Source organism: Pseudopodoces humilis, chromosome 3 (genome assembly GCF_049639895.1).
Source record: "Pseudopodoces humilis isolate 2021_Gansu_Grassland_sample_001 chromosome 3, ASM4963989v1, whole genome shotgun sequence".
Classification (NCBI taxonomy): Eukaryota; Metazoa; Chordata; class Aves; order Passeriformes; family Paridae; genus Pseudopodoces; species Pseudopodoces humilis.
Window position 1 is genome coordinate 24,803,528 of NC_142202.1, and position 16,847 is coordinate 24,820,374.

Here is a 16,847-nt window from a genome sequence, read left to right on the forward strand (position 1 = left end):
ATACAGGAGGTAAAAATGTGGGACAAAATGTAACAGAACTACAGGTGGCCTGCACCTGGATGAATGGAATGTATTAGGCTTAGCTGCTTTACTTCCTACAGTAGCTGTAATAAACAATGCTCAGCTGAATGAAATTAACAAATGCATTTAAAAGGAAAAGTCCCCCACTGCACATCCCCTCCCCACCCCCCCCCAAAAAAATAAATCAACGGGCAATTAATCAATACAAAATATGTTGTTCTAGCCTGAATACTGAAGGTACTGCAGGGTTCCCGAAGTCATCACAGCAATCCCTGATTCCTTGAACATTGCTGGAATTCAGGCTCCCTGCCCATCCAGTAATATGTGCAGCTTCCTGAGGATGAAGTCTTAGTAATTTACTTTTCCAGATTTTCATTTCTGCAAATGTCATCAGGCTTCAGCAGATTTAGTATTTTAAGACAGACTGATACTCTCTCCTTTTGAATAGCCAATCTTGTGAATTCTGGAGTTCTGGTAAACTCTGGAACCAGAGGTAGAGCTCCAAGAAGGTGTTCAATGCACTGGGCTTGATCCAGTGCTATTCTTGACAGACGATTAAGTTCCCCATGATCTGGTAAGGTGAGATGAGTCACTGATATAAGACATAAAAGGTGCTTACTAAGTTGTCTAACATGAGTCAGCTTCTCTGCCCAAAAATTCACTTCCCCTTTATCAAACAGAGAATCATCTTCTTCCTTAACAAAAAGAAAATGAGCAGTGATTACAAAATGATTTGTGGCTTGATAACATCATAAAAGATATTTTGATAAATCATAAAATATATGAAAAAAGGATGTATCTAGAAATGATGACAACAGAGGCTGTCATAGAACAGAGTTTTATATTAAAAAAAACAAGGTAAACATTCATATGCCTTTTTTTAAAGGTTTGGGAAAACACACTAAAAAGGTTCTTACTTTGCCAAAGAAATTTTGCCTTCAAAGCTCAGGCAGTTATGGCACAAGTCTTGAGAAACAGTGGCAGTAAACAGTAGCCCTAATCCTTTACATGTGCTTGCCTTCTCCAGTGAAACAGTATTGTATTTCACAAAGACCTCCATAAGCAGTATGGTAATTTGCTATATCATAGAGCTTTTTGACTGGATTAAATGAAAATTGTATCAGTCAGTAAAACATCAGAAATGCACACCTAAACTACAGGCTTAAGAGAAGATTCATGATGTATTTTATGGGTCATATTAATTGCCAACAAACTTCTCAAGGATGTAGCTGCTCCTGCTCCTTCTGGTTTACCTTCCAGCATGATTTTGACCTTTACAGTCTTTTCAAGACAAAAAGAACACAGTGCATTATACAGTAATAGCTTTTACAGAACCACTGGCAGAGATGGTAAAGATGGCAAAGATCTGTAAAGATGGCAAAATTCATCTTTACAGAAACAATCCTGAAGTGAATGGCTGATGTAAGCAAGGCTGTTTCATGTGTTGTGCAGAACCAGTCACATGGATGACAGCATAAAATTACCAATATTTAAATGCCATCTCTGGGAAAGCCAACACTGATAGAACACTGGTCTTGAATCCCCAGATGTGACTGGCACCCCGAAAACAGTTTAAATTCAAGGGAAGCCATCATCTGCAGTAATACTGAATGTAGTTACATTACAGCCTCAAAATGTTTCAGTCAACAATGCCTTGTGAAGCAACTCTTGATTTATTTCAGTGGTTGCTTATTGATCTCTTTAATTTTATGCTGGCATTACCAGGAAACAAGACATAAAAATCTTTTCATTTTAAATAATATCCATGTGAATTTTTTATAAGACTGTAAATCAGTTAGTAGTGCAGTAGCAATTACCGGGTTTCATCAGATGAGACATTTCATTCTATTCCTACCACAAGACTGCAGAACTATAGTGTTTCTAACATGCTACAGCAACTGCTTGTTAAAATTACCAGGGCAGAAGTCTCCCCATCTCTTTGCAAGTCGTTGTCTCCCAAAAGCCACTCCAGCAGGATTGGGACACCAGCATGGATCTCCTCCCACCGCTGGAGCAGCTCACACACTTTGCCAAAGGCTAAATCCAAGGCCATTGGAGCATTCACTATCCTAAATGCAAACTCTGTTGAGAGAAAATATGTGTAAGAATATAGAGCAAGACTGCAAACATTTTCAAATAAAATCAGCACAAAAATGATTTCTCAGATGCCAAACTTACACAAACACATGTGGAATGATAAATTAATACTGTAAATAAATTAGATGGGTGTTTACTTCTCTGCCACTTGGGGCCTTCTCTCAATTCCAGAATAATGAAGCAACCAAAAATGCTGATGCTTAATTTTTTTTTTTTCTCCTGCTCATGTAGTGACATTAATCCGGGTTTAAATATATAGATATGTCTGTTAGAAACATCTCCAGACAGTCCCGTCACTGTTACATGGTGACTATTTTTGCCAAACAACAGTATGCCTTAGATCTCTTGTAACGTTTTCACTGGAACTCAAAACCTACAACACATGATATGTTTTTAAAGGACTGGGATATAAAATGAGTAATTATTTGGTGTGTAATCTCTTTCTATATAATAAGATACACAGATATACACACACACATGCATAAGAGAGATCAGGCATGAAGACAGGCTAAGAAAAGATGTTTGAGAAGGGAAAGGCAGACACTGTTTATGACCCCATCACAGAGCTATATTTATACAGGTTTTGGCATCACGCCAGAGCAGTACATAAAGCTATCATCCACACCATCTTTCTTCCCTGAACTTCCTCACTGCTCTCATTTGGGGAGATGCTGACTTAACTCTCTGGGTACTAGGGCTGCCTTTGGTAACAGTATATAAAAATGCCCCAAGTCCTGTGTGTCCACAGGTAGGAGTTTCTCCACTTGTAACTTTAATGCAATTTTATTTTTCTTTTAAAAAGAGGTGCGAGAAGGGGACTGAAAGAGGAGAGCTAGTGGACAAGCCTTTTCAAAATCCCTGTTACTGTAAAAAGGATTTTGGCAAAATTAATCCATGTCCACAGTCACCAGCAAACTGAAAAATGTTCACTGAATGGTCTTAAGTAGTGCTACATAAGGACATGCCATTCCTGAATGCTGTAATTTGGGAGCAGACAACACAGAAGAGTCAGAATTATTTGGTAAGAATCCATACAGATATGGAAGGCACACCTTACTTTTTGTGTGTGACTGTATTTAAGCATTTCTTCTGAAGAAAAACAACCATCTACATGGAGGAGGCACAGCAGTGTAGCCAAGACTTCTCCCTGACACTCCCCATTCAGAGCTGGAGCATGGACCTCCCTGTGCTGTAACCCCTCCCAAGGCCTCAGGTTTTCTGGGGTACATTGGCACAGGAGAGAAACATTGAAACATCAAGATTAGGCAAATACACATGCTAAGGAATAAGAAAACATCTACGGGCATAACAGACCGATGGAAAGACAAGTACATGCACTTGACAGACCAGGCAACGTACTGAGGACATTGGCAAAAATGAATTAGTATTTGAGATGATGAGGACAAAGGACCATAATAAGGAAGGGAGTGAAGGAGAAAGAACAGATGGTCCCTTCTTTATCTTGGAGTTAGATGAGGGTAAATGGAAATCTCCTTGAACAAGTAACAGGAAGGCAGGCAGTCAATCTCTTCGTGACACTAATAATGCTACATACACAGTTTGTCTCTGCTAGACAGTAAAATCAAATGTTCAAATCTGTTTTCTTCATGTCAGGAATTATCACATTATCAGGACACCCCTGAGCTTCTTCTGTGAGGGAGTGCTTGAGAAGTGGGGTAGCGCAACATTTCCATCCCATTTATTTTGGGTATTGTTGACATTCCTATTTGTTGACATTCTTTTCCAGGAATTTCTTGGGGTTTTTTTATTTGTTTATTTTTTCTGGTGGTGTGTGTGTGTGTTTGTTTTTTGTTTGTTTGTTTTAAAAAAACTCCTTGCTTTCCCTGTTGCTGTGCCCCATTTGGTACCAGTCTGATACACTAAATAATGGACACAATGGTTGTCTTCTTTGTTTCGGTTTGCGTAGGCAGGAAACACTTTCATTCTAGTGCCATAGGGACATCAGAAATACTGGCAATCTTCAGAGCTGAAAGAACAGAGATGAAAATGGAGTGTTTCTCCATGGTGTTCTGAGCCTGAAACAGCTAGTTATGAACAAAATGCAGTATTTTAAACTCAGTTCTTTTGAATTCTGATGATGTTTTTGAGTTTTATGATGATTCCTAAATCCCTACAATTATAAGTATTTATATAAGGCCTCTTCCTTATATCTCTTTATTTGTATTTGAATATTTAGCAAATTAGGTGATGTTGGGAGCTAAAAACCAAACATGGTACTTCCTATTGCTGAGTTAGCTGTTGCTTAGATAGAACTGCCAGTTCTGAAGCCTTTTTAACATTTAGTCTCCTTAAGCATGAATACATACAGTGAGGCTCTCTTTGTGAATGAGACACTGAATTGCTGAGAAACGCATCAAGAAATAGACTGGGGCCTCTAATTGTGGTATTACATGACAATGCTGAAAACTACTAAGAGGTAGCAAAACAAGTAATGCTGAGGTTCTGCTTAGACTAAACTTGCTTGCTAGCAGTTTTTCCAACAGCATGACACAGAAGAAAAGGCAGTTTTGTGGTCACAGAGTACAGCAGTCTTGTAGAGAATCCTACAAGTTGCAACAAAGGAAATGGCAAGTCTTTTTTTGTTGGTTTTTTTTTTTTCCTTCAGACTCAAAAAGAGAAAAAAAATACAGGGGAAACATGCAAAGGATGTGTAGCACTCGCAAAAAACATGAAGATCCTGAACACACCCACCACCTTTCTGTGAACCACAGATGCCATTTAACTGATGAACTTATCTTGTGTGTCAGTTCTGGTGTTGAGACCAGAGAAAAACAAAGCCACATCACTTTGATAACACTAAAACTTAGGGTTCCAAAATCTGGGTAAAAGCTTGCCTACCTTGCAAGGGCTTTGAGTTAGAGAAGCTTAGCACACCATCATCTTGGTACTTCAGGTGTTCATAGAGACTCAACAACATACCAAAGTCTGGCAGATGAAAGGTTTTTAATTCCACCCACTCATTCTAACCCGCTCCTGTAGAGTATCAGGAATAGCTCCATGACTTCTGAAATGCTTCCTCAGCTGCTGTTACTCCCAGAGCACCCTGATATTGACTTTGATACCAGTTTACACAAATTTGATGCAAGAATAGTTCAGGATTAGATTTGTGGACCGTCAATGCCACAAGGGTAACAAAGAGATATAGCATATATCGAAAAGAAGTATATTAACTCTTCAAAGCCTGAGTGCTGAAGCAATGCAAATGGGTAACAGCAGGCAAAGTTACATAGGTACCCATGATTTAATAGGTAAAAAACACTTTCACAGGGGGAAAAGGTTCTGTTGCTTTGATGACCCCCAGCTCTAAAAGTAACTGCCAGGAATGCTGTAAGCATGCATAGAATCTTTGAAGACACCAACAAAAGACGTGTCCTCTCAAAGGAAATGTATAGTCTTCACTGTTTACATGAAGCCCTCCTCACATCATCACCTGCCTGCAAAGGCAGGGCTGATTTTCAAGAAGCCACATATTATACATGATGCTGTGTTCATGACTCATGCTATGACTTCAGAGAGTGCTCTGAGCAAAATGCAAGTTCACTAGGGGCAAAAAGGGCAGGTGGCTCCCCTTTCACCACAGCCCCCCAGGCCCCTAATGCTTACCTGGGAGCCAGCTCGAGTACTCTGCTGATCACCTGGTAAATTAAGGCTCGGAAGAGCACAATAGGCATTTGGCACAGAGCTCTGGCGTGTGGGCTCTTCTGCTTGGCTGGCAAGCTGAGCTGGTTATCCTGCAGTCAGAATTGGTGTAGTTGGGGGCCCGGGAAGGGAAGATCACAGGACAGCAGGAGGAAGGAAAGAAGCCAGAGGGAGAGCGAGACCTCCCCGTTCAGCAAGCTGTTAGCCCAGGTCAGCTATCATCCCTAACGTCCCCATCAGAGCCTTCCAAACAAAATGCTAAGATTATTTAAATGAGTGTTAATAGCCTTTTGTAATCTAACTATTTGAAGTAACTCAATTAAGAAAAATTCAAATAGCCAGGGCTCACAGCTGATTACTGCCTGAGGAACTAAACCTGCAAAATCCAAACCTGAAGATTTAGCTAGTGCTATAAACTGAAAATATACAGCAGAGCTCCTTCCACAGCAGTTCTACAGACTATCAAAACCATATTAAAAAGATGAGGTTTTTTGAATTTGAAAATGTGCATATGTTCCAACATGCAAAAACTTCACAAGCAAGATAAGTATCTTACTAAATAAGCCACTACAGGGGTTGAAATACCAAAATAATTCTCTACGACTTAAAACAAGTAGTTACAAGCAGAATAGTTAATACTACTCACCAAAATGAAAAATAAGGATAAGAATCAGGTACTACATACTTTTTTTCATTTTGAGGAATTGAATTTTCATAAAGGGAAAGGGGTTAAGTACTGCAGTGTTTTAGTCTTTGTGAATGCGCCCACATAAAAATTAGACCTCCCACATACACATTCATATAGTCCAAAAGCTTTGATCATGCCAGATGTAAATATTTCTTCTAGTCACCTCTTACGTGTCCTCCAACTATACAATTGTTCTCTGTTAAAGCCTCGGTGATATTATGGGGAACTGAAAGGATGTATCAAGAGTGTATACACAGATTTTAAGGACAACCATGATAAAATATAGGCAAAGGAGAAAAGCAGAACATATTCCTGCCTAAAAAAGCATTTTTTTATTTTTGTATTGCAAATTGTTAACTGAAGTTCATTCTAGATCAAAGAGCAATGCAATTTTCGTAAAATTTACTGTGTTCAGAACAAACAGAAAGAGAAGTGAATCTGCAAGGAAGCTTCATGTAACAGCTCCAAGAGAAAATCTCACAAAGAACACTGTAGTGATGTTTTCAAGGAAAATATATAGGGTAAGTTCTCCAACTGAAATTACAGAAAGTATTTTAGGTATTTTAGGTAGACCTTGATCATCTCAACTGGTAAAATATTTTTTACTTGCTTGCACAAAGTGCTGCCCATCAAGTTATAAATATTAATACATCACTATCAATACGGTACCTCATAACACCCTGGTAAAATGAGATAGTATTCTTACTTCAGAGGCAAGCATGGACATTTAAAGCAGCAAAGATCACTGAATGATTGCTTGGCAAAACTGGGGATTTATCTCATGTTTTCTGATACATCACTGTAAAAGATGATGAGTATCAAGCAAGATATCAGGTTCTCATCCGAATGATGGCAGATTCAGCATCATGGTCACTAACACCTGTAATATTAGATTTGCAAGTGGAAAATTTCACCTAATCACTAATCACTTCTTTGTTATATAAAGATTGTCCTCCTTTCGGTGTTCAGTAATAATCAAGCTTGTTCTATTCTCAGTATATGAAATATAAGAGAGTTGAGTGAGGCAGTACTGACGATATACTTTTTACTTAAAATGCTGTGTTTATGTATGCCTAAACTTCACAAAATGTAAAAAGCCTTCAAATTTAAAAAGAAAAAAAAAAACATTGGCCCAACCCAGGAGTTAAAGAGCTGGTAAATAAAGTGAGGCTAGAAAATACATTTTCTGTGTTGAAATAGGTTCTACTTTGAGGTAGGCAGGAAATGTGCAAGTGGCAAGAAAATGCATAGGTGTCTTGCCACTGGGAAAACAGCAGGGCAGAATAAAAGAAAGGAAAGGGTTTTCATATCCATCTGGTCTCCTCAATAATATTAGGGTGCTTTCACCCTTCTGGGCACTAGGATTAAAAGAAGACAACTGAGAAGCATAACAAAAGAAAAAAAGACCCCAAAGAAGCAAAACAACCAACCAAAAAAAAGCAAACAAAAACCTGCAGTAAGAAATGGTAACTGTTGCATCTGGATGGTTGGCAGATGGGTCTTCCAATTGCACTGTGTCAATACAAGTTACAAACATCAAACTTTCCACTTTTTAAAACGACCATTTATGTAAAATCTAATATATAAGCAGATTCCTTTTCATAGTGTTTCATAAAATCAAAGGCAATTAGATAATTTCTATCCTCTCGAGAAATACAATTTCCTAAATGACGTACAACCGCTTCATATGTTTTCCATTTCCCTGCCTGAGTCTGTTTTGTAGCAGTGCTTTTTCAGGATGGCTTTAAAAAGAGGTCCTTCCTGACATCACGCAACACGATGTCAAAACACAACACCATTACAAAACAAACTAATCAAAACTAATTTCTTAATAGTTGCAGTCTCTGAGTAGAGCGGTGGTGATGCTGCTCTCAGCTTTGACTTTGATTATAAACAGATCTGAGTTTATAACATGTCTGATTACTGTTGGAAACTTACAGCTCAGGACTGAACAGAAAATTAAAGTCCCTTCTTGAGCAAAAGAGCACACACATATTCATCATCTTTTCAAGTCCTTTTTTGGAATGTGAACCCAACAGTATTTTTCAACTCAGTTATTACGTTATTTTTCCTTTTTAAATATATATGTATGTATATGTAAGATTTTCCCATGTTAGCCATGCTCCTGTACACGAAGGGTATTAATACAAAACAACCACAGCTCACAGATCTGTCAGAGGAAATGAACATTTGGACTTTACCTCTTTCATTATCACTTCTGCAGAGCCTCCCCCCTCCAAGCCATGTTCTAATTTAAACAGCAAAAAGACAGTATCCCCTGCCTAAACCCACAGAACTCATGCTTTTCTCTTTTATAGGGTAAAAATATTATTCAGCTAACTTTTAAAACACTGCCAATGAGAACATACAGGTTTTTAAACTCAAATTATGTATTTATTGGAAAAAATGAAGGTAAATACAGTTTCAAAACTAGTATCAATGACTAGAATTAAATATACAACTGAAGACTCTTGTTACTGGCATCTATCAACTATACAGAAGTTTTTACTTAGCATTGATAAAGGTTACTGAATGTGAACGAGCTGTATGTTACAGTTCTGCTGTAGGAACACAGGAGACACATTTACTTCTGAATCATGGATGGAATTTTAGAGTGACATCTGGAGAATGATGGTAAGAGGCTTATTATTTAAAGGATAAAGGAATAAGGAAATAATGGGTAATGAGTACAAAAAACTACAAAAAAATTCTTCTCCCTGCAATACCTGTAAACTCATTTAATTTGGGCAGAACAAAAAAAAAACAAAACCCGAAACTATTTTAAAAGCAGTAATAGAAAGGCAAACTTTCCTTTATTCCTATGGAGCCACAGCCATGACCATCATAGCCTGCATGAGGAGCCTATCAAGATCGGTAAGCTGCTGTTCTGTTTATTCACTAACAATTAAAACGCTGATAAGAAAAAACACATTTAATAGATTATTCACATGAACACTCTGTTTAACATTTACCACTTCCGGACTCCAGCACTGCACACATAAAATAATTTTTCATGTATTCTTTTTTAATTTTTCAAGCATGACCTTTACATAACAGTGCCACTGAGTAATTAATAGAGCTAAATGAAGCACTGTCAGTAAATAATCAGTAGCCAGTCTTTGATGGATGAGCTGATTCTAATTCAGTCCATTCACTTTCAACTTTAATTAGTGGCATTGTATTCTAGAAAGCAAACAGTTCCTTCATCCATGTGATGATCTAATGTTGTATAAGAGGGCTGACAACAGCTTGTAATGTGTTGACATAAATTTGGGAATAAAGTAAAAGAAATCACAGTGCTTACACATTTTCTATATAATATAATTCTTCAAAAAGAAGTAATATAAAGTTCCCCCTGAAAAAGCCACTGATTTTAACAAGTTCCAGACTCACCAGTAAATCTTGCTAAGACAATTTTAAGTCTCAATGCAAAAGTTCTCTCTCCTTCTTTAATTAAGTCAATTCATATGAATTATTAAGTGTATCTTGGTGAATTTTTTGCAAGACATAAAAACAAGCATAAAAATGCTATTTATTTCTACAGAAGTACTGATACAACACTGAACTTTTTTGGTGCTATAACCCTCATTCTAGATGCAAGCTTAAATCAGCTGATGACAACTGCTGAGGAAACTGCACTTTGGAATTACTGGATTTCAGAGTTATTTTAGATTATTGAAAAATGTTCTGGTTTTCAAGGCCTCTTAGGTTACAACATGTTTTGAGCTTGTTCTATACTTTCTCCTAAATGTTAGTTTACATTGGTATTTCTCATCCTTCTTCCAGCAGCTCTCTCTAAAGGGTGGAACAAGGCAGAGTTGCAGATAGCAAACTGTGGCTATTGAGCACATCTGAGTAGAGAAGACACTTGCTAACTCACTACAACACATCTGATTCAAGTGTATGTGTGACTTACTGAAGGAAGGTATTTTTGAGTAGAATAGGAAGAAAACCAACTTGGAAACCTCCGTAACTCTGTCTTTGCATCACTTCTGATACCTTTTATAAAATGCTATGGAGGGGACACTGTTTTTAGGATGGTTTGTATTTAATTTTAATCTTTGTTTCATATTACTTGTTAAAAGAAGGTGACATTTGAAAAGAAGTGGCCATAAAATTGTTCTTACAGAAAGTGCCATAAACCTTTTGTATAGTAATTTATGTCAAAAATGTTCATAATACAGTCTCAGCTTCTTTACTGGCCAATTTTCTAAACCAAATTCCTCACTATGTAAGAGAATACACCTAAAGAGCAAAACCCCACAAAAACCATTCACTATATGAATGCCTGATGAAGAAAAAGCCCAGCCACCCTCATATGAAAAGCTTCCAATACAGTCCAGATTGTCTATTCTTATTCAGATGTCACCTAAGGAATGAAATATGTGCAAGGAACAGCTCACATTATTTTTATCTTTTTGGTGATATATGGACACAGATTCATAATGCTATGAAAATACAACTAAATTTTCAAATGCTCTGTAATGTGAGAAGCTACCAAGACCACAAAACATTCACACTGTGCTATGTACAAGTGACCAAGAGAATCTTCTTGCTTTTTTCTGTCAAGATCAAAATGTCTTCTAATGCCTATTGGCAAATTGCTTTCAATGCAGTATAATGGGATCTGTTTTAAGTTTTCTGACATTCCAACAAAAAAAGTCAGCTGGACTACTGAGCTGCAGTCATACAGACAGGCAGGTGCTGTTTATCCTATTCAACAACACAGTGATTACAGGTCACTTAGTTATCTAAGGAGAACTTAGGGCCAGTTCCCCTGCAGGTGTGTAACAGGTAAACAGCCCCAAGTTTCAATCCTGAATGGAAAATATCTATCTCCAAAGATTTTTTCAAGAGCATTTTCACTCCATGAGACAACCACTGGCTCTTTTCAATGGGAAGATGACGCAGCAGTGATTTCACTCGAGAGCAAATTAGGTTTTGCCCTTTCTTTCAGAAATACTCTAAAGTGAGATTACACACACATATTCCTCACTCTACTACCAGAAGTTTTGATTCACATTAAAGACCTGCTGATCCTAACCATCGTATTGTGACTGAGCCATTTCTAGAATCTGGACTCTATGTTTCTTCTCAACACGATATTCACATTAAAGAAATCCAAAGGAGCGGTTCACACCCTTTTTCCTTCACAAGTTCTCGCCACCTAGGTGACTTCTAGATTTTGCACCTTCAGTGACCCAGGACACTTCTATTTACATGGGCAGGTCAACACCTCTCTGGAAGTCACATGACTTACTTGTATCTCTCTGGCTGAAATACCTCACGCTCCAGCATTTCCCTACAGCTGTAGTCTAAATGTGTTAAAAGACAGCTCAAGATTTGCTAGGAAACTTCTAGCTGCCATCAGGGCATCCTCGAGCAGGCTCCAAGGGACTTGGATAGTCTATCTCCATCCCAGATATCAGTGGGGTGGCTCCCTGCATCTTCATCTGCATCTTCAGCAGACATGGCATTCCAGAGGCCTTGGCATGCCCAGGTGGATCAGTAAATTGTAACATGGTTTGTATGAATTACTTCAAGGCCCTCATCCAAGTAAATTTACGTAAGGAGCAGGAGCTGCTTAGTTTTGCATAAAGTGTAAATCTATACACAAACTCTTTGACTGATAAACAGTATTCAGTCAGTAACCAGAGTTCTTCAACTGAAAATCCAACATAGATAGCAATATATTTGTCTAATACAGATTTTACATTTGTCTTTTCCATTTCCTTCAAAGTTCTTTGAGGAATTAGTTTGTGCCTCTTCAGCTGAGAAGGAACTAAGTGCTGACTGTTCTCCCCAATGTGCTGTATGGAAGTGTTCTCTGCACAAGACAAAAATTAAAAACATTTGTGTCTCACATAGTAACACAGACATGAACTGTACAACACCAGGGACTTGCCCACCACAGGGAAGAAATCTCTCTTCCTATTCTCTACACATTTAATACATGGCTTTGAACCTTTCTTATTCAAAATACTCCAAAATATTCTAAATAGGCATGGAAGACAGAATGGCTAAGTAACCTGGGGCTCTCAGTCATTCATCGTGATATGGAGTGCTTCATAAATCACTTATAACGATATACACGGAAAGAAGGAATGGCACTATCTATTCTGCAAGAAGAGCAGACAGTCATGAAGATTAAAAAAATCTTGACTGGTTTTAGATGTCTGATCTGAGACATTATGACTTGTTTCACTGAGGAGTCAGCACTCCATAATGCTTTAATATCCAAAATGCCCTTCCCTCTGGCTTCAGCTGTGTGAGCTCTGAACTCCCGCAAATCATGCCTGCAAGGTATACAGCTAAGCATTCAGCATGGTGACCTCCTTTCCAAACTCTGCTTGGAATAACTTACTTACCTGCACAAAACAGCTCTCTGGGAGAGGCAGGGACAGAATGCAAAATCACAAGGGCAAAACTAAACAGCTTTGGCACGTCCCTTCTTGTGATCCTAGTCTTACTCTCTTTATCACATGCAGCTTGCAGCTGAGGTAGTAATGCTGCTGGAGAGGATAGTTTCCTACACTGTATGTTCCTGATTCACCACCAGAGCAAATCTGCACTGTCTAATGAACTATAAAATAACTTCTATTAAAATACCCAGGCAGTGAAGTGATAGTGAAACTTACTTCTTCACAGATGCAGCATTATAAGGTTGAATTAAAGTTGAATTTCCTAACATTTGGATACCTGACCTTGCAATCTCCTGAGTATTCTTGGTGTGGAGAAAGGTTAGAGGAGGAAGATGGCAACATATATGTACAATTTGCCAAGAACCAAAAAGAAAAAGAGATCTGTACCTTCATTATTTCAAGTATCTAAACACAGCCTGGACCAGAGCTACCTACAGCCAGAGCTACACAATCCTGAGGCAGTGTTTCTGGCACTGAGCATCCTCAGTAGCCCTGCTCAGAATGCAGATAAGCATTTCAGGAGCAGAGAAATTTAAGCTGCTTTGTGAGCACAAATATCTTCTGAGGTTTTAGCTTTTAGGCTCCTTTTAATCTCTACTGAGATATATTTATGAAAAGTATAGCATTTTATACTATTTCTCAGTCAAACTTGTACATATTTTACCAAAAAGAGCATGCATATCTAAAGCATATATGTTTAACAGTATTCAAAGAAAAGGCCTTCAGTCTTTTTCACAGCCTGCATAAATATAGTATTTCCTCTAATTTCAAATGTAGAATCATGTCTATGGTAACAAAACCCAAATAATTAAAGTTTAAAAAAATACAGTAAAGAAAAATCTCAATACCAACTAGTGAGGATTAATACAAGTAGTTGAAAACCAGGGTTTTATAATGAGGACTGTTAGGCAACCCTAATAACAACAGCCCATCAACCCTCCTTATAAAAATATTCAGTTCACACAATTAAATTTACAAAGCAAATTACAAAGACACAAATGAGACAGAAAAGCAGAAGGCTGTAAGTTTACAGAGGTCAATTCAAGATCTGTTGAAAAGGTGAAAGAACCACAGAGGATGAAATGTGAGGGCAGGTAGAAAGGAAGAAAGCACTCAGAGCACAGAAAAGAATAACAGCTCTAGTATATTTTATTCAATCAGAGTGGCTATCTGAAAGAATAAACAACACCAAAGGGATTTTCCCCCCATTTTTAAACAAAATAAGCAAATCAGGAGGCACACTTCTGTGTATGTGTTTCCCACCACAACTTGTGAGCTAGTTGCAATCCAGACAAGAAAACATACGGGAAACTGAAACATTTAATTTTGTTTCTATGAAATAGCCATCTGGGTAAAGAAAAAAGACCCTACTGCTGTCATGCCTACTGAAAGGATGAAACCTGAGTCATCAGACATGAGAAATCCATTTACCTGCAAAACAAATCTATGAAAAAAAACCACCAAACCTAAGCTTCCTTCACTTCACTGCTCAAGGAACTTTTTACCTTTTTTACTTAGTAATGCCATTTGAAGTTACAGTCCACACTGTGACTGTAATGTGCATTTTAACATAAAGGCTCTTTCTGTCTTTAACATCTTCTTTTTGCATCTGTTTATTTCAAATGAATTTCCTTCAGGAAAGACCACATTCTACTTCACCTTGCCATGGATGGCACTAGGTGAGACTTAATCACAAATTGTGAGAATCATGTAAAACCCCTGATTTGGAGAACTTACCTCTACCTGGTGACAGCCTTTCACAGTGACACACAGATGACCACGCTGAAAACCAAAACGCATTGCAAAAAAAGGCAGCTAACAAGGAAAGGCTGCTTGTATTGCCTCTACTCGTACAAATTTGAAATGAAACCACTGTTGAGTTTTATAGACCAGCCTAGAAAATAATTCAGTTTGTGTATATCTAAGTATTATTTCACCCTGAGATCATTTTATCCCTAGGCTTTCCCTACACCCACAGTATTTGAACTCCAAGGTTTCCAAGCAACTCCTTGCTTTAAGGGAGCATGAGGTCAGTGACCCAAAGTATCAAATAATGTGTATTTTGGTATATAACCTTAAAGACTATTGCCCACCTGAGTGTGATCTTGCCTAATTAAACTGAACTACCCAACACATGTTGCTTTTACAGAATCCTCACGGCTGGAAGGGACCTCTGAAGATCATCTAGTCCAACCCCAAGGAGTTTGCTTTAGGGGATGGAAATCAATATGGCGAACATATTTTCTAAAAGGCCCTCCATTAACACAGTTTATGTAATCCTATTGCTATTAAGCTTCAGAGAAGGTGGCACATGCCTGTTTTCCTGATGTTTCTCAGAGGCGGTGGTGATGGAATATGATATGTTAGTATTCTCTATTGCAAAACGGCAATTGACTGGAATATTTACATCTGGGGAATTTGAATTAAAAAAGAAAGATATTCTGGAAATTACGTTTTTAGTTGTGCTTCTTAGTGCATGTAACATAAGACAGCGAGCTTTCAGTAAGTATGAGAAAATAAAAAAAAATAAAAATTAAAAGATCATTCTTCAGCTGTTTATAGAAAAGGCAGGTTAAATATAGCACCTAAGTGTAATCTATAGTCTTGAAGGTTTACTATATGGATTCTGGAATTAGGGAAGGTTAGTTTTGTTTGGGTAGGAACTTTTAAGTACAGCAAGGAGAAGTCCAAAAGTGTAACTGTGGTCTTCAATACAAACACGAAATCTGCCTCTGTGTGTCTGCCCATGAGGGTAAGTAAAAGAGTAATTAACACAGTACATGAAAAAATGAATGGGTTTTATTAGTTCTGGTAACAAGATATTGTAAGTCTAAGCTTCACTGTGATCAAGCCAAGTGTATAAGTTAATCAAGACCTTCACTGAAGTATTTCTGTTAACACTTTCATCTTACCAGTGGGAATTATTTATAAAGCTGCTTTCCACTGGCAGCATGACAAGGTGATCATTAACACAGCACAGACCATGTGAAGGAACAAAATTAAAAACATGCGAAAGTGGCATTACACTGGTACTGTAAGCAGCTGCCATAAATAATTCTGCTCCTCAAGGTGATTTCAACAGTCTTGCTCTAAATCTAATAAATCAAAAGCCCTTTATAAAAAGTCTAGTTCTCAAAATTTAAATTTCTAGGCTTCTCAAGGATATTTAACTTTACTTTCTCAAGCATGAGAAATCAATTTGTTCAACCAAGCCAGTTCCCAGTTCTCCTTGTAAGTGCTCATTTGGAACTGATTATAGCGAAGAAAAAAAAAAAAAAGTTGAGTTTTACACATCTCAGGTTTTTGAAGTAAGAGCCCATTGTGTCCCACAGCTGCTTCCCCCCACCTCCACCAACACACCAGGAATTAAAGTAACCAAATCAGTGGGAAGGCTGTGGCACAGGACATCAGTAATATAATAAAACCAACTTTCATTCTGAGGTGCCACTTTGACTCTGTCACAGGTAGGAATTATCTTGGTCATTAAAAATCTTGACTGACTTATGTGAAAACAAGGTGGTTTACATTAGTTTGCAAAGGTATTTATATCCTCTACCTCAGTTCCACCCACAAACACACAAATGAAAATTTGTGTGCAAAAATCTGCGTGCAGGAATGGATCCTCTCCTCATTCTTGGTGAAATACCTGTAGGATCTGACGGGCATTCCAGCTCAGCCTTTATAAAGAATTCCATGTGTGTGTCGATGTGCCTGCCCAGGGCTCTCCCAAGTCCTTCCCTTCAGAACTTCTAGCATGCAGTACTCAACTGTTCTGTGTGGGAAGTTAATATGCAGGATGCCAAAAATATCAGAGATGCTGGTCCATATCCATTTGGACTCCTGCATCTTAAGCAATCTGAGGAGGAGTGGGGCGGTCACAGGCTATGGATAACCAAAGCCTTGTCATGCACAGTCCCACTTAGAACAGCACCCTATTTGTTCCAGCTTTCACCTGTGCC

At 38.1% G+C, this 16,847-nt stretch overlaps 1 protein-coding gene across 3 annotated transcripts in view; it reads right to left on the minus strand.

Moving 5' to 3' along the window:
* Window positions 1-212: 212 nt before the first annotated feature.
* THADA (THADA armadillo repeat containing) overlaps window positions 213-16,847 on the minus strand; it is a 152,877-nt gene continuing 136,242 nt past the window's right edge. For 2 of the 3 annotated variants that reach the window (XM_088053504.1, XM_014252973.2), the window contains exons 37-38: window positions 1,937-2,103; window positions 213-716 (exon numbers count right to left, since the gene is read on the minus strand). In XM_088053504.1, the coding sequence (XP_087909630.1) occupies window positions 378-716; window positions 1,937-2,103 (506 nt within the window). In that variant the 3' untranslated portion in view covers window positions 213-377. Of the gene's footprint in view, window positions 717-1,936; window positions 2,104-16,847 lie in introns of those variants that run through there. The other variant, XM_088053505.1, reaches the window with a different exon arrangement.